Genomic DNA, 18,896 nt, shown 5'->3' with positions numbered 1-18,896 from the left:
CCACGACACTCCACACACCACATCACACGGCACGAGTATTGAGCACCATGCCACTTGCCATACCACACCCTGAACTCAGTTCCTGAACTCAGTTGCTCAATTAAAGTTTTTTATTTACATCACGTTCCTCACTTGGAGTTTTAAATTAAAATTAAGTTCATCACTTAGAGTTTTATATTAACATTAAATTCCGCGCTTAAAATCTTTTATTTACTGCAAGTTCTTCACTTAGAGTTTGAAAATAAAATTAAGTTCCTCACTTAGAGTGTTAAATTAAAATTTAGCTCCTCAGTTAGAGTTTTAAATTTACATCAAATGACGCTCTTATTTTGGATGAGAATTTCTTCAGCCATGCCCACAATATCCATTTTTGACGAGTTCGATCTTGGTTATTGCACAATTCCACTATCGTATATTCCTGTGTAGGCCATAGGCTCAGGCTAAATTTCAACACATATAACATCCAGTGAGTTTATTCTATGTTTTCGGACATGTCTAGTTTTTGTAAGTTGAATACAGAGTCTTAGCAATGCATCAATTACTTTTAACATTTCGATGCGACTGTCAATTGAACTTTGGCGCTAAGCAAAAGGTGATCACATTGCCTAGAAAGTGTGAAATTTGAGTGTTATTGCTACCTGAATGTTTAACATGGCATTTTTGACATGCAAGTGACCTGATTTCATCCTGATCACAACAATAATATTGATTTGGCAAGAAAGAAAAACGCTCGAAGGTGCTGTAGTAAATGTGGTGGTGAATCCTCCCTCAAATTTACAGAGGAAGTATGGCTAAAATAACTAGCAAGGTCTGTATAGTTCAAAGGCTTTATCCCCCGGATCTGAGTTACGTCGTTGATCTCGGATCAATAAGCGAAGAACTTAGTTCTGTTGGACGTCCCCACCAAGCTAGGATGTACACAATTAATTAATGTTCATCACGATACTGCACTGAAACTCAATTGGCAGTAAGAGGGATTAAAGAAATTATGGTAATTTTTCTCACATTTATTTTAAAAAATCACTACAATAATGAAAGCATGAGAATAAATTCACGCGAAAAATCGCTACAACATTCCAAATGTAAGAATTATTTCACGCTAAAAATCGCAGCAAAATTGTAGGTATAAAAAATTAACAGCAATTAAAAAATTGCTGCCAGATTGTAAGTAGAAGAAAAAATTCAAGCAGTGTAATTGTCCAAGATAGACAGGAAACGAATGAAATTAATTCTTACGTTAAAAGTAAATGATCATGAATCGACTACTCATTGAAAAAAATAACATCAATATCAAATCTTTTCATGAAATCACGATTATGTGGATAAATTGAAACGAGCATTTATAAGTGAGTGAACAAAGTGCGGTATAACTTCAACGGCAAGTCAGGACGACTGTCGTGTAAGTCATATTCATATTTTAACATCATAAAATATTAGAACAGAGAAGGTAGAAAACATTTAAGACGGAATTTCAAAACTTGGTCAAGCACAAGTAATGACCTACACCCTCGTATCCTGCTAAATACACGTAGCGGCCTTTTTCTCGTCTGTTATTGGTGTGTTTTGCTTGAAAAGCCTTTAGTAATTGGCTGATGGAATTAAGAACTCTTAACAATTTCTGAAGATACGGTTTCAGATTACGAATAAGATTGCACGACAATGTTCCGGATGAGTTGTTTCAAAATTACAAATGCGACAGAAACTCTTGGGGCGGAGATTTAGTATTATTCACCCGATAAATATTTTTCCAGTTCACCCCTGTTCAAAGCAGCAAAACCCCAAGCAGATTCTCCCGATATCTTGCAGCATTTCGCTGTATCTTAAAAAATTGCTGCTGTTACTTTAATAGTGAGCTCAGAAGAAGACTTGGGAGCTCAAAAGTAGACATGTGAGCTCAAAAGTAGAATTATGAACTCATGAGTAAATTTTGAGCTTAAAAGCATATATATGAGCTTAAAAGTAGGTTTACGAGCTCAAAAATAAGATTTATGAGCTCATAAGTAGATTTATGAGCTCAAAAGAAGATTTATGAGCTCAAAAGAAGATTTATGAGCTCAAAAGTAGATTTATGAGATCAAAGGAGATATCTGAATCCGAATTGGTGAATAAAAGGTATATATTTTTACGCATCCAAATTCTATTCTTAAGTGACAAGAAGATTTATTTTTAGGTTATTAGGTTATGTGTTAGTCTGAGGCATCAAACTTCAGAGTGAAACGCACACACAGAAAAAGGAATGGAGCTTATTGTCCAAATATCGACACACTTTCTCACGTACATCGCAAGCAGCGAGCAGACGTAGCACTGATACGTGTGCCAGACCTGAGTAAAGATGACCCACTCACTGAACAGAAGTGCGTCGCAGAGTGTACAGTCGCTCGAGAAACTTCATTGCGTTGAACTTCACGTATTTAGAAATTTTAATTCTGAGTTCAACACAATTCCTTAGTTCTTCATGCCCGCAGGTAATTCTGTACAGAATTTATTTCGCTTTTCGTCTACTTCCGAGATTCAGATTCTCGAATACATGAAGCGGATAAGCATATTGGAAAAGATGAAGCTCTATGTAGAAAGAAAATTTAATCCCTTGAAAAATCACTATTAGGGGAACAGGATTCTAGAACACCATCAACAAGGTAACCCCAAGTGTAATGAACTTGTTGATGGGGTTCGAAAACCTGATAATAATTCTGGCTGAACTGACAAAATTCTAGGTACATGCCAGGTTGCGATTGAGCGTAACTACGTATACAGTGAACAGGCCTGGGTCTATACATTAAAAAAAAGTTAAGTGTTCGTAAGTTCATCAGCCAATCATTGACGGCCTTTCAAGCAAAATCCACCAAACATAGACAAAAAAATAGAGCGTAAGTACTTACGTTCACTTTGCGAATTTCGAAAGTATGGCCCCTGATAATTGGCCAAAAAGTAACGATAAATCTACTCTGCGATATGCATAAATTCGAAATAACCATACACACAAGGTTGCACATCCTGAGTACTAACAAGGACGCCAAATTGCATTGATGGGTAATTGAGTAAAATTACCATTACACCATAATACATTTTTTGTGGGAGAAATGGGGAAAATGGGAAAAGTTATATTACTTGAATATTACTCGACATCTACCAGTTGACGCCAAAGACGTTGGCCTGGCAGACGGGAAAATGTCCAAATGTTATCGGGTCCACATCGTGAATCTGCCCTGAATGTGCGTAGATGAAGGCAGCTTCAAGTTCGTTAATAAGAACGGTTGTGATGTCGGTATTAGCCAAAGGTATTTGCCCTCGTATCATGGGTACGTTGTTGATCTTGACCATGTCAACGTAGAACCACCTGCTCGGATCACCACAGTTTGTCTCCCCCGGCTTGGGTTTCCTGCCGAGGCACAACTCCAGCAGGATGGACATCTGGGCCTCGAACATGACGGCAATCAGGCGGAAGCCGGGGATGGCCTCGCAGGCTGCCTTGCTGGCGGCGAAGCCCGTGACATTTGCGCTCAGGCGGCGGTAAATCAGACGGTCGATGGCCCAAGGTTCCAAGAGCTCTGGTTACGTAAGAATTTCTATGATATTTGAAGAGCTTTTGTACTTTAGAGATCATTTCAGGGTAAAATGAAAGTTATAAAATACTGAGTCTAAAGCCCCAAAAACGTAGAAGCTCGATAGGCTAATTGATTGGAAATGTTACGGCCAAATGAAATTTATAATTTTCAGGTTGAATAGATATGTACAAAAACATCAATGAATGATGATATGGGACATATTCAGAGAAAAATTGTTAGTTCGGACTACAATATCAGCCATTCATGCCGATTAGGAGAGAAATTGTATACTCGGAACGAGGACTGAGAATTTGACCGACATTGTGGAGAAATTCGTGCTTGAAGCTGTCTGATAATTATTACAGGCTGTCAAATTTGCACTAAAGAAATATTACCTTAAATGAATTTTGTTAAATCACTAGCTTATGGCTAGTTATGGCTTATGAGCCTTTCAAAACAAACTGAACAGTTGCAGCAAAACAGACAAACCGAAACCATTTTAAGTTTTCGCGAAACCTGGTGGGCTGTAAAATTTGCTTTTAAAATTACGGTTTGTCCAAAAAGGACAAACTGGAGAGTTGCTAATTCTACCTAAAAATGACATGATGCTCTTCATCCATCTACTTACGTTTCCTGACGAAGTACGAAGCCCCAGGGACGTCGCCTGGCGTGTTGACGTAGACGTTTTCTCTGGCCAGCCCGCACACGAGCGCGCCGTGTGGGTGCGGGCGAACACTGAACGCCACGCACGCCGTGTGCACGAAGCACCGCATACGGCACTCGCCTGGGCGTAGAATTGAGTGGGGCTCATAAGTGATGAGAACTCCTGCGTAATGTGCATGAAAACTTATCCAAACTACTGAAATTCTTTCGTGAAATATCCTGCTTATTTTTTCATTTAAAATATTATTTGTGACTGGCTGAACTTGATGCATGTGCTTCGTAATTATACAAGAGATATCATAGAAAATCGGCCTGGTTTTAATTATGCAAGTGGTCAGCTAATGACTCTCTCGATCCCGTTGATGTTTCAGAGTTCAGACAGAGTTGATGAGTTCAGACAGAGTTCTTTGTATGTGTTCGCTGAATGTGAATTTTGGAGTAAATTTTATGGTGTATTTTTATAAATAACTATACTATGATTTATTATTATATTATATATGAGTATAATTGTGACTTATACGCAATTATGAATTTCCGCCAGTTTACTCATAATAAATTTGCTCCTCAGAAGTTTTTTTCTTCTCAGTTGCCCATCTATTTTAAACATCTTGTTATAAATTGGCTACAGAAGTCAATTTTTATTTGAAATTTTTGGTTTAAGAAATCTGTGCTGGCGAATCCCAACATGGCTAGAAGACTATTGCAGATTTTGTGCTAGAAAAATTAATAAATAAGTTGAAATATAAAATGTTTAATATTGAATTCCTGTAATTATAATAATGCGATAATTTTTTCGGAGTAATAAGTCTCATATTTGCAATATACCTGCTCAGTAAAAATTTTATTTCATTATTTCTCTATTGCATCAGTGGTTCAAGAATGTTCACAATCGATTTGCTGGGTTATTGCAATAACATTTATAAAGTATTTGAAATCCAATACTTCCCCACGTCATTAATTTAGGTTGAAAATGTACTGTTTACTCAGAAAAATAATCGGTCATATTGTCCATAAAGTGACACGGTTTCTTACCCACAGGACATGCAGGGAGCGGCCGTAGCACTGATACGCTGTTTTTATTGGAAAAAATGGGTCAGGATGACCCACACAAGAACAAAAAGTCCATCGCTATTTGGACAAGGTTACACCATTTCTCTGAGTGCAAGGTTGGTTCATACGCGTAAAGTTTTGCTTCAGAAGTAATGACTTTGAAACTGATATTAGTCGATCTTATAGATTTTAAGAATTATTTATATTTTACTTGAAATTGTAATTTCTTGCCCAAAATTATGCATTAGATTTTACAATAGATATATTCTTTGATATCATTATTTCATTTCCATTCGTTTTCACATTATTCTACCTGTTCTTAGATCATTTGGTATGAACGAGTTATTTTCAGGACTTCGTCGTATCTTCTTATGGATCATTCACCAGAACACATCTCATTTTCGTGGGCTTACGTCACGGTTCTCTTCTAGGAATCGTATCTCTATTGCATTTTTAGAATACACCAGAGATAAAAAAAATAACTAAACATCACTATGATGATCATGTTAGCATCAAATATTTCTCAAAATCCCAGAAAATCTAAAAATCTATTTCAGAATCCCTGTTATATTTAAGAATCTTTAGAGAGATTCGCATATCAAACGTTCTTCATTCGTGTTTGAACAAGGAATATTTGTTCTCTGTATTTTGAAATAATAAAAAAATTATTACATTCAACTCTTACTCACAGGTGCGTTCAACTTGCGTCTCGACGAAGACTTGGCTGGCCGTCAGCCCCTTGCCCAGGATGCCGTAGAAGTCGCCCACGTCATAAATGACGTCAGTAGACATCGCCAGCGCCGCGACGCACCAACCTATGCCACGTAGCCACAACGCCAACGCCGCCAGCGCCACAGCGGCGAAACGCATGTCCACGTTCGGGATGACAGTTGATTGCAATGCGTCTAGTTGAATTATGCTGAATTTCTGCTTGTATTATTGAATTTTCTTGGCAGAAAACGATATTTCAGGTGGTCAATTTATCTTGCATTATGCAAACTAATAAAAAGATAGAATTTGTCTAAATATTGATGCACTTTTTGCCTTCGCGTGGTTCATTCATCCAGACTCAGCACGATCCTGCTAAAAAGTGTATCAGTGCTACGTGCAAAAAGTGTTACATAATTTGCACAATAATATTGCAGATTTTGAGGTTCAACCATGTTTAGTGTTTATTGACGACCTCCCATGTTATCATAAATAACATTGTGATATTTAATTGCCAATTAAACAATCAGAGGAGCAAATTTATTCCCCTATTACATAACATATTTAAGTACTACCTTTTTCTTTACGAATGATCTATGACTTTTTAAAGTTTATTTTGTGTTATAGAACGGTAAGATTTCTACACGATTCATCACCGTTCAACCAGTATGTAAGATTTATGAGTACGTGTTTCGATGACCACAAATATGCAAGATAAATGTTATTTTCGCAGCTGCATCAGCACGTGTATATTCGAGCTACAGAAATACGCGACTGTCTCTTGAACTGAGGTGCCAATCTTTACTGTCGTCAAGTCGTCAGAAATGCATTAAACTTTGACTGGAGCCCAAACCAAGGAGTCACTAACCACATCAAATCAACTATTCCATTTACAAAGTGAAAGTCGATGGAATGAGTACTTTGTCCAATACTGTCTCATCGAAGACTACAATTCAAGTACATTCATCTATTGTCTCATGAAATGTAGAATAGAGATAGAATAAGAGTGTTGGTGCTGAAGAAATTCATTCATTGTCTATTGCCGATTTTTGTACTCTGCTTGGCTTTTTCGAAGGAGATCTAAAGATCGGCCATTTGAAAATATATTGTCAAAAGTGAGGTTGATTTGAAGTGCCAATGGAAATAAACGCATGGATGTAAATGACAGCGCATCCTCTGCGGCGTGTAATGTGAATTTTTGAGACAGAAAATTCAATGATAAAAAAAAATCGAAAAAAAAATAATTTTTTTATTCCATTCTACAGAACATCAGACGGTCGATTCAATATTACGCAATCATTGCTAAATTGCTGTTCTAATTAACAATATTTATGGCTGGTGACTGCACTGCAACGAGTCTCAATATCACATCTAAGGAAGTCACGCACTGCTGGCCCCATTTGATACTCTGTCTGAATCACCGTAAATGAGGCTTCATCAAATTTATCGCTAGTAAAATGGCGAAGAATACGATTTGATCGTTGATTGACGACCAGAGATCATTTTAAATAATATTCGGTTCATTTTTATTCAATACATGCGTATATATATGCTGTGCTGCGAAACTAGGGTACGATAATGTCAATTGGAAAAGGAAATGTTTGCATTTGAATTGATTTCCTTAGCAAAATAAGGTATATATGGACCTCGAATTTAAATTACATAAATACATACGTGCAATGACAGAAAGACTGTTTAAATAACTAGCCGGACGAAGAATTTAACTGCAAAGAAGAAGATAACGGCCAAATTTTCTTTTTTTTTTCGAATAAGCCAACAGCTACTCCCAGCACTATGCCACAGCTACTAATGCGTCTTGATATAAGCTGAACTGAATTAACGCTGCGACACAGTCTCGCTCATTCGAAATCAATGTGCGCAGGAAGGGCTATGTTGATCAATATTAAACTTAATACTAATCAATATTAAACAATATTAAACTTAAACTTAATTCAAATAAATGAGTTTCTTTCACGAATTTTTGATTTATTTACAATGGAGCTTTAGCTGCTTGGACTTCATTTGTTGGTCGAGTAAATGAAATTACGTATTTTTGATACGGTGACTAACATATTTCGTTCAAAATGTTGCGTTTCTGTACTAAAAAAATATATTTTCAGTTACCTTGAAAATAATGTTCTAAATTTGACCACATGCATTTTATAATTCCTTTCCCAAGAGTATTCACAGCATATAAATTAATCCATTGTGCACTGTATCTTGATCTTCGACAACACGCCCGACGACGTCCCTGGGACTTTGTACTTTGTCAAGAAAAGTGAGTTTTTTTTATTTAGGTGTCAGAGTTGATCTTGTATGTCTTTAAAATTCCATCCAAATAAATTATTTGCACTAAAATTAGACAAAACATTATTGCACATCCTTCTCATTGCAACAGACAATGCAAGTCTCATTATTACTTCCAGTTTGTGTAAAATTTTTCTAATTTCTAATTTTATGAGCAGTATTGTATAATTATGCCAGTTTATCAAGCCTGGGGTACATTGCATTCACGAGCTGGTAGAACCTTGGGCCATCGACCGTCTGATTTACCGCCGCCTGAGCGCAAATGCCACGGGATTCGACGCCAGCAAGGCGGCCTGCGAGGCCATCCCCGGCTTCCGCCTGATTGCCGTCATGTTCGAGGCCCAGATGTGCATCCAGCTGCGGCCCGACTCTGATGACTTTCCGTCGCGCATTTAGTATTACTTGTAGAATATATTGTTGTGGGAGAGCTTCCAACATATTTAGGCTATCCTTCAATTTTTGTAGCGATAGTGATAAAAACTTCCTTGAATCTCGGGGTACAAAGGTTTATTCGGAGACTCCAAAAACCATGGCGTAACATGTCACGGTAAGAGTAAGGCCCGCAAAAATGAGGCCTTGTTAAAATCTGCTACAAACACTAACCCTAATTCCCCCTGTCAAACACCATTGAACCACAATGCGAAAACGCACAAAGTACGAGTAGCGAGATAAACGCCTAATTTCGCAATAGTAGAATATTATTGGTCTCCAGGTGTATTTCTCGACCAGCGAGAACTACTCGCCTACATGACTCCTAGGTTTCCACTCGTATAGAGCTTGTGCTCTTCAATTCCTCCAGTTCATTGGAAAATTCAAGGCGTCTTATTCGAAGTTCTCGTAACCATAAGAGAGAAGGTAAGTCTGGTGCCCACGTACACCTGGAATAAGCATTAAATACACGAAGGAACATAACGTTCTTATCAACCTAAGCACTGCCACAAAATAAGAAAATTACGGGGTGTATATCAGCAATTATCTTATGCATTTCAACACGCAGGAAATTGTGCAAACCAATCTAATACAAATCCAAGCTAAAGGTATCGACATTTCATACCAACATCATGTGCTCTCAAGGCTTACCCGTCACTCAAAGAGATCATGAAGGTAATTGCTGCGGTAATCTAACAACCAAGGGATCGATTTTTTCAGCATTGCATATTAATAAAATTACCAAATAATGTTCCAAAATTTACGCGACAACAGATTGCAGTCACCCTCAACGCTGATCATTAAAAAGACCCTGGGCGAATGCGACGCATCCTACTCGTCACCAGCGTGAACCTGGAACACCAAAAGACGGACGATTAGCGCAGCTACAATATTACTCTCAGAAGATATTACTTACAGAAGATATTACTTTCAGAAGATATTACTCTCAGAAGATATTACTTTCAGAAGATATTGCGTTCAGAATATATTACTTTCGGAAGATATTACTTTCAGAAAATATTACTTGAAGAAGATCGATATTACTTCCAGAATATCGATATTACTTCCAGAAGATCGATATTACTTCCAGAAGATCGATATAACTTCCAGAAGATCGATATTACTTCCAGAAGATCGATATAACTTCCAGAAGATCGATATTACATTCAGAAGATTGATATTACTTTCAAAATAACGATATTACTTCCAGAAGATCGATATTGCTTCCAGAAGATCGATATTGCTTCCAGAAGATCGATATTACATTCAGAAGATCGATATTACTTTCAAAAGAACAATATTACTTCCAGAAGATCGATATTACTTCCAGAAGGACGATTTATTTACTTTCACTTTATCGAATATTGTTTATACAGAATAACTCTTCCCTACTATGTAACATGTGTTTACAAAATTTCGATTTTTAAAGTAAAAAAATATACCTTTTAATATATAAAAATATTATATAAAGTTTGTTTGAAATATCTTATATGAATGTTTCGCCGTGTTTAAATTCAGTACACTAACTTCCTTTGTTTGTTAAATTGTTGTCTTCTTGCAATATTTTATGAACAAGAAGATATTTTTCGAATCACTCCCTACTGTGAAGATCATAGGAATTTTATTTACATAGCGTTAAAAGGTTATTAACGACAATGGTTAATAGGTTTCACTCAGGATCTGTTACTCGCACGGACTCCTCAATTAAACATCACGTCTCGGATTAAGAACTCGTAATTCGTTCAACAACTTCGGTTCGTAAAGTAAACATATCAAATAAATCTTGAATATTTTATTATTAGGCGAAAATTTCAATCCAAAGCTGACCTCAATTAATATTAATTTGCACGGTTCCAGAATTGAGGAAGACGTGGAGTTGTATTGAAAAATTGTGTGTTCTAAACACGCAAATAGTGTGAAAACTAGTTGATCATTTCGCTTCACTTTTAATAGGTTAAAACGCATTGGTTCAATTAGACATTTTTTTATTTTTCTAATTTTTTTCTATGTTTTACAAAAAGTTTTCGAAAACTTTCTTCCAGCCGTTATAATTTATTTAGAATTAATACGTTTTTTTTTAACATTCAAACCAATAGGGATACGTAAATTCCAGCAGGAAAAAAATTGTTGCCGCAGAAAGTATAATATTTTCCAAAGTCTTTGTAAGATATTACTTTACCATTACTATTTGCATGTTTATCGTCCAATTTTTAACTTTAAAGTGACTTGAAATCAACCTGTTCCCACTTAAAAAAGTTTATATGAACTAAATGAAGAACTGTAAAATGTGTCGTTTGCCATCTTATATCATCTCCCTTGCTGTAAAGACACCTTCTGTCACCATCACAGAATCATTTATATTCCTGATTAATCGCAAAAATATTTTCCTAGGAATTCATTCTGTCCTAGAAAAAATTGATACATGAAAACATTTTTTCAATAATGAAAATCGGCATGAATAGGCGACGGCATGAATTGAGAACGACGTTCAACAACCGTGGGCCACTGTTTCTTCGTCCCATATAAAGAACAGTTTTCTTGACATCAAGGATAAAAAAATTCTCACATTCTTTCCCACATCTACTTTCTTGTGACTTAATAGTAAATAGAGGATCACATTCACGCGTCAAAATTGTACTAGGAAGAGACAAATCAAATAGATTAATCTCTAAAAAACATATTTGCATGAATATGCTATGAATCAATAAATTTACATTAAATGTACTTTATATTGGAGAATTCACGATTACAGGTATGAGTGGAAACTGTGTTGATTGAATGAATGAGCGGAAATTGCATAACTTTTACATTATAGGACGCCATTGAAATCGTTTCCGTTTTCTTAAAATACTAAAAATCTATTGGTGTCTCGTAAAAAACGTTCAAGTTTGAACCCGATCGTTTTACCATGTTCTGAAGCGACTAATTTTAAATTACGATTATGAAGAAAATATTTAATGGTTAAGAATTACGCGATTGAGTTTTTGCAAAAGTATTCACACGTATTTATTACAGTAATCGTGCAGACCAACACGTAATCGAGCAGAACAACACGTATTCAATACAGTAATCGTGTAGAATATTGTAAATGTGGTGATATCATGTTAGGAATTCTGTTATCCATTTGAGAGCAAAGAAGATTTCCTGAATGCCAACTGATGCTGAAAAAATATCTATCTCAGAAAATTTAAATTTTATTCGTAAGGGGAAAACATTTTTCTACTCAAGTTACCAGCTTAAATTACTTATTCTCTAATAACTCAAGTGCGACAGCACAAAAATATTTAGTGAAATGTGCTCACAAGTAAATGGGTCATAATAGTGTACAAACAATGACACACTTTCTTACGCACAGCTCAAGCAAAGAGCGGACATTGCATTGATACGCTCTTGTTCCGGGCAAACCAGGGCCTATACTTTCAAAAAAGTTAAAAGTGGTCGTAAGTTCATCAGCCAATCATTGACGGGCTTTCAAGCAAAATTCACCAATCATAGACAAGAAAATATAGCGTAAGTACTTACGTGCACTTAGCAAGTTTTGAAAGTATGGCCCCAGGTCAAGATGACGCAAAAACGGGCAAAAGGTGCCTTGCTAATTAATAAATGTCCTAATGATTTCTCTGATTGCTCAGTTACTCAAAAAGTCAAATTGCATTAACAGACATCAAAAATTTCATTTGGGCGATAACACAAAATCCTAAGACATTCTTATTGTATAAACAATTTATTGATTTTCCTTGTAGTTCTGAGACTCGAAACCTCTATTATGTGAAGCAAAATTATGAAAAATTTACAGGGTGAAATTTACGTGCAGCGAGTTGAAGAAAAAAAATTGAACGTGAAAACTTTTCATGTGCATCACTTCATGGTACAATGACCAGTTCAAGCCAACATCTACCAGCTCACGCCAAAGACGTTGGCCTGACAGACAGGGTTAACTTCCCAGCTTGTTGGGTCCTCATCGTGAATCAGCCCAGAATGCGCGTAGATGAAGTAATATTTATCACGATCGTTACTACAAACGCTTGTGATGTCGGTATCAGTCAATGGTATTTTACCTTGGATCATGGTTACGTTGTTGATCTCGACCATGTCAACGTAGAACCACCTGCTTGATTCATCACATTTTTTCTCCCCCGAGCTGGGTTTTCCTTCGAGGCACAACTCCAGCAGGATGGACATCTGGGCCTCGAACCTGACGGCAATCAGGTGGAAGCCGGGGATGGCCTCGCAGGCCGCCTTGCTGGCGTTGAAGCCTTTGAATTTAGTGTTCAAGCGTCGGTAAATCAGACGGTCGATGGCCCAAGGTTTCCCCGAAGGTTTCATGTCCAACTGATCTGAAATTTTAGAGTAGCATTTTCTGTAAAACGAATCCAGTATATTATTGTTTATTGAGCTTGTAAGACTGCCATAGAAAGCGAAAGACCAGTGGGAAAAATGTAATTTTGAAAATTCTCGGCAGCGAAAAAAATTTTGTGACTTATTGGTTTAGAATGTTACCAACAAATAAATAATGTACCTATAGGTTAGATTGACAGAAGATACATTTGTTTGATGGAGTCTTAAGATTTCAATGAAGAATATGAATACATGAAAGTAAGTTGCATCGTTTAAAGGCAATGTCATTTTTAAAAAATGATATTGGACCGATTTCGAGTAAGATATTCTTTCTGAAAAATAAATTTTCATTAGTGTGTATCACGGAAGAAACATTTACTCATAACGCAAAAATTTAATTACGCAGATGCTAAGGCCTATGCCAATTTGTGAAGTAATTCGAGTTTGGAACAATTAGATCAGGCAGTTAGTCAAATTTTTCGCTTTTGAAAATAATACAGTGACTGATTTATTTTAAATCATTGGCGCATGTTTAAAATTGCAAATTGGTCTTTAAAAAAATTTGTCTTTTTCGATCGGGAAAATATAATGAGAGATTAAATAGAATTCATTATGAACATATACGGCATCTATAAACTGTAGAATTGCGACTGAACAGAATGAGAACAATTTCTGTTCCACTGGAACATTTTTAAAAGTCACAGAAATAAAAAAATATATATATATCACCAATTTCGAGGTCACCCCCAAAAAATTAGTTTTAAAACAATCCATAAAAAGTCTTATCATTGATTATTATATATATATTTTTGGTACGTCTACTTACGTTTCTTGACGAAGTACGAAGCCTCAGGGACGTCGCTCGGCGTGTTATTGTAGACGTCTTCTCTGGCCAGCCCGCACACGATGGCTCCGTTCGCGCTCAGACGTACACTGAACGCCACGCACGCCGTGTGCACGAAGCACCGCATACGGCAAACGCCTGTGCATACAATTGAAAAAGGCAGTTAAGGGATTTATTACTAAAGAATGCAGCGTTTGATAATCTACTAGAATTTAACCAATTGTAATTCGAAAAAATTTCTGCCTTCATTCGAGTTTTCTTTTATGTGGGAAGTAATTTTTATTTGCAAAATTTTTGAGGGAGTTTTTGGAAATATTGAGTAATAATCAAGTAAGAATTTTCAGGGCCAAAGTTGACACTTAGTTACTGAGTTTCAAATGCGATAAAGCAAGCAGTTAGATTCGAACATTGGCAGGATATTGTATTCAAAAGAAACTTACTTTCAGATTTCAACTAATTTTCCAGGTCAGAAAAATTAATTTTCAGTACAGTTTGCACAGCTCTACTCTGTAAAACATCTGCTCTATGTATGAGTTTCATGACGGCAGAATATGCTAGATATTCAAAACTTTTTGTTCGAAAAAAATCAATGTAGACGAATCACTCATGTCATATAATCTGACAATTCATGTCTCCCGTAATGAACAGTTGAATTTCTAACTAATAACATTTTCAGTTAAAACGATGACAATGCGGACAATGGTAATTTATTTATTATTAGTTTCTATTCTTGATGTTGCTTTGAAACAATACTATTATCTGCTGGATGCTTCTTCCAGCCATTTAAATTACTCTAAATCGAATATTCTTTTGGCAATCGAAGTAAATGCCATAAAATTAATTAAAATGACAATTCATTTTATCTCGGCTTGAATCTGTCTCAATTTAATTAAATTTACAAGTATTTATCTTTCTCATATTGTTCCGGCATTTACCCCAATGTTTCCCGAGAACAAAAATAGAAAAAACGAAAATTTACATTCCACTCATACTCACACATGCTCTCGACTTCCGTTTCGATGAAAGTTTGGTTGGGCCACAGCCCCTTGCCCTGGATGCCGTAGTATCCATCAACCTCAAAGATGACATCAGTGGACATCGTCAGCCTCGCGACGCACAACTCCATCCAACGTAGCCACAACGCCAACGCCACTACACCGACTAAGCGCATTTCTACTGCTGAGAAGTGCTGAACGCAACACGTCTCGGTTATTTCGTAGCCAGTGTTAGTTGAAAATTTTTAACATAAAATAAGAATTCAGATGCTGCCTCACGCAAAGTTGCAATATATTAGTATAATATTTCAGAATGTCACTTTGTAATATTTTCAACGTGTTCGAGGCCTCTTTGGTATTATGGTATTATGGATTTGGTGCGGATAAAATGGATTCGCGGGTAATCAGATTCCGTCGCATTTCAATTTTATATTAAAATAATATTTTTGTTTAGTGATCGATCCATGATTTTCATCAATTTATATCTCCGATAAATATGGCGTTATTTCCAATCGGTTCCTAATTATTAAAACAATCATTTTGTCACGAAATTCGATAAAGTTTCTTTGTACCGGGAAATTCCTGTTGTATGTTTTTGCAGCGGCTAATGCAGGTGTGTTCAGGAGCTGCTCCGTGTGCAATGAACGACTGTCTGGCGTACAATGAACCTGCACATACTAAACCAGGAACTATCTACTATACTATGAACGAGTATCTAGGATGCCATTAGTAACTATCTAATTCGCTATAGCGCAATTCATTTACTATATTCAAGGCTTTAAAAATACGTTGAACTGAGCCCGGAGCATGAGCAAACAACATACTGAAGCTTATTTAAGTACCTATTTATCAGCAACAAATGGATCCATGNAAAGACTTCGCCATTTTTTGAGGCGCCGAATCAAATTAATTCAGATAAGAGCTTGAATGATAGGATAGGATGATTACGGAAATAACATATAATTTTCATCACCTGCTACACAGAATGCTGATAAAAACGCCCCGAACTATGAAAATCATTATTAATTTCTAACTTCTTTATCTAAATCAATCTCGAAGCTAACTGGTGATTTCATAGCAAAGAAGTGCCAAAAAATTCTCTGTTTTCCAATTGAAATTTTTCGTAATACAGCTCCATCATCAGTTCGAAAATAATAAAAAAAAACTGAGACTGATATGGGCTATTAAATGAGTTGAAAGGCAATATTGTGTTAGGAACGCTTGTAGATGATGCCTATGATGCCTAAGTCTAAGTATGTAGTTGATGCATTTGATTTGGGTGTCTACGTGTATTTTGAATGCATCTGGGTATAGGTATCTAGTTGATGCATGCCGCTCTCAGGATGTTTTTGATGCATCTACTATGAGTGCCTATGTGTATAGTTGATGCATCATCATGCATGTAGCTCTGAGGGTGTTTTTGATGCATATAGATGCCAATGTAGACTATAGCTCCCTCATTTGCCTTCATCAGTTTCACGATCCGATCGTGATCATAGAAATCCTTCTGTTATGATTCTAGTCTAGTCACTATGGTGATTAGAATGGTGTACCAGACGCAATTTTTATTATTCATTTTCAATACTGATTGCTTTTCAGCTTAGTATTAGATATTTAGTTCAATGAAGACACGCTATCCAGCGCATATCAGTGTTTCAACCGTTGTACGGAAGTAAGACATGCCGCTCAAGCTGCGAGCGAGGTTAACGTGTGAATATTGCAAATAGATTCAAATTCATATAATTTTAGAGTACATTTCTGTACTCTTGAGTGAAACAGTACGTTTCAATTGACCTAGTGTGTTGCACCTAAAGTTATGTGACATTATGATTAAAATTATGTAATGATATTAACATTATCGATCAATGTTTATTAACAATTGAGGAATAGGTAAACTCCGAAATGCATTGATTTGACACTTATTCAAAATAAATTCATAGATTAAGAATACGTTGTATAATTATTTTTTGGTGAAAATTTCCAAATTTTCATATATTTCAGAAATGTGGAATTATTTTCGAAAAGTGACGCAAGCGAAGGTGGAACGTTGAAACCGAAAAAAATATGTGAATAACAATTCCACAAATCAAATTATAAAACTTTTTATGAGTTAAAATGAAGATTATGGCGATTTCATCAACATAATTAAGTTTCATTAACTTTTCATTTTTACCCCACTCATGAAATTGGAGTTCTTTGCTGCAGGTAAATCAATACAGCAAACTGGCAAATAATAATCAATAAAAAATCTAGCAAACATAGGACAATAGAATATTTGAATCAAACTGATAAGAGATCATAGAGATATTATAAACTGACCAAACATCTGGAATTATTTTGGGAAGCTGGCATCGTTGGTAATGATTAAATTAATCAAGCGATGTATTGAACGAACATTGAGCTCAGTATTACTGAACACTCGTGCGTCAGACGGAGCAGGCCAAAGAGATAGTGTTTCTGCGCTTTATGTAAATATGAATATTTAACACGTTGACTTCGAAGTGGTACATATGCGTACCAAGAAATGTATTTCTCCAGGACGTTGTGGTACATAATTCAGGTTGCCTAAAATCGGCCAAATCCGAGAACAAAAAATGGCCTCCGCCAAATTTAAGTTATCGGCCAAAAAAGACCGATAACTCAATATTTACTAGTTTATTTGTAGGCTCCGCTATAAAAATTCCATTTATTTTCTATTTGTAGTATTTAAATTTTAATTAGGAAGTACCCCTATCATAAATTTTAGCCGGCCAACGCAATTGAGAAAACTAAATCACGGAATTTGTCCGGAGAAAATGACCGTCTGGCAACAGTGTTTAAAAACAGTACAAAAAATGAAATAATAGTATAAAATTAAGCAATCGTAGTCAACGTGTTAAACAAAAATACAAGAACTATGAATAGATGCTTCGACGAATTAATCTATTCTTATGAACTAGATTTAGATAATGATCTTGTTATTTAGATATGTTGAGACTGGTATGAGACATATAAAGTACATAATTTATATAATATATTTTATATAATATTGTAGTATTTACATTGTTAAATTAAATAATAAATATCATATTATAATATACAATTCATCTAATATATTTTTAGATTCAAATTTATGTGTTATCTACTATAATTCATTTCTATTTTGCATTAATTTTTGCCCAAAAAATAACTTTAGCGAAGGCAATTGGCAAATTTGGCAAAGGGAACACCTTTCGAGTGGAAGAAAAATGTGGTTAAAAATCGTATTTGAAATTTTCGTGCAAATTTGAAAAGGATGGAAAGTTGAAAAGTGAGCTCATTGGATTCGGTTTCGATGGAAGGTCTGTCTGCAAAATGCAAAGATATGATTGAACATGAAATAATTCATGGTTTTCAACAAAAGTTTCCACCAACTATGAATACAGAAAGATAATCCGTAAATTTACATCGTTTCTGCGTTAGTGTTTGGAATGAAAATTTAAATTGATAATGATATAGTAAGGGAAAAATGTTGTTGAGGCTCACAGAACTTACAACTAGCACACATGGTCGCATATGTTTCGGGTTATGAAGGAATAATAAACAAAACACTTTATTGCATCACATTTTTAACACTTCATTGCACAATTTGCGCCAATCAAATAATCAGCTTGCAGTTACTATACGGGCTAATTACCATTCATAAGTATTAACACTTTAGATTTTAGATATCTGATTCATTTAAGTCTTGAAATTTGAGCTCCAATCTTGGGCTTTTAGGCTTTCCTAAAAGTACCAAATAAAAATACATAAATAACTAACAGTAAACAAAACAATAACATTTAAATAAATAAATATTGACAGAGCTATTCACAATCAAATCTATTCGCATATACTTGCACATTCACATCCTAAGGCAGCACATACCTCCGCTCGGCAATAATCCTACCACATTAATGCACCAAAAAAATACGCATAAAAGTTTAGAGTCACCATACCATTTAAACAACCTAATTGTAAGAATTTTACTGAACATACTTCTACCGCGTGCATAAGGTT

At 35.7% G+C, this 18,896-nt stretch overlaps 2 protein-coding genes across 2 annotated transcripts; both read right to left on the bottom strand.

The window, feature by feature from the left end:
* Nucleotides 1-2,914: 2,914 nt before the first annotated feature.
* On the bottom strand, nt 2,915-4,319 carry LOC108675464. Its single transcript, XM_018163488.2, has 2 exons — nt 4,174-4,319; nt 2,915-3,548 (listed from the first exon to the last, which is right to left on the bottom strand). The coding sequence occupies exons 1-2, from the start codon at nt 4,316-4,318 to the stop codon at nt 3,127-3,129; spliced, it is 567 nt and encodes a 188-aa protein (XP_018018977.2). The 5' UTR covers nt 4,319; the 3' UTR covers nt 2,915-3,126.
* A 7,940-nt stretch (nt 4,320-12,259) lies between these two features.
* Nucleotides 12,260-15,016, bottom strand: LOC108675463. The gene is made up of 3 exons (XM_018163487.2): nt 14,881-15,016; nt 13,867-14,022; nt 12,260-13,039 (listed from the first exon to the last, which is right to left on the bottom strand). The coding sequence occupies exons 1-3, from the start codon at nt 15,008-15,010 to the stop codon at nt 12,597-12,599; spliced, it is 729 nt and encodes a 242-aa protein (XP_018018976.2). The 5' UTR covers nt 15,011-15,016; the 3' UTR covers nt 12,260-12,596.
* Between the last annotated feature and the right edge of the window lie 3,880 nt (nt 15,017-18,896).

Source organism: Hyalella azteca, unplaced genomic scaffold (genome assembly GCF_000764305.2).
Source record: "Hyalella azteca isolate HAZT.00-mixed unplaced genomic scaffold, Hazt_2.0.2 contig14176, whole genome shotgun sequence".
Taxonomy (NCBI): domain Eukaryota; kingdom Metazoa; phylum Arthropoda; class Malacostraca; order Amphipoda; family Hyalellidae; genus Hyalella; species Hyalella azteca.
The sequence above is the reverse complement of the archived record's forward strand: the minus strand, read 5'-3'. Positions and strand labels throughout refer to the sequence as shown.

Coding starts and splice junctions, on each gene's coding strand:
- LOC108675464 (XM_018163488.2), bottom strand. CDS start 4,318: ATGCGGTGCTTCGTGCACACGGCGTGCGTGGCGTTCAGTGTTCGCCCG. Junction 3,549..4,173: donor TTCGTACTTCGTCAGGAAAC/GTAAGTAGATGG, acceptor TTACGTAACCAG/AGCTCTTGGAACCTTGGGCC.
- LOC108675463 (XM_018163487.2), bottom strand. CDS start 15,010: ATGGAGTTGTGCGTCGCGAGGCTGACGATGTCCACTGATGTCATCTTT. Junction 14,023..14,880: donor AACGGAAGTCGAGAGCATGT/GTGAGTATGAGT, acceptor TTGTATGCACAG/GCGTTTGCCGTATGCGGTGC. Junction 13,040..13,866: donor TTCGTACTTCGTCAAGAAAC/GTAAGTAGACGT, acceptor CTAAAATTTCAG/ATCAGTTGGACATGAAACCT.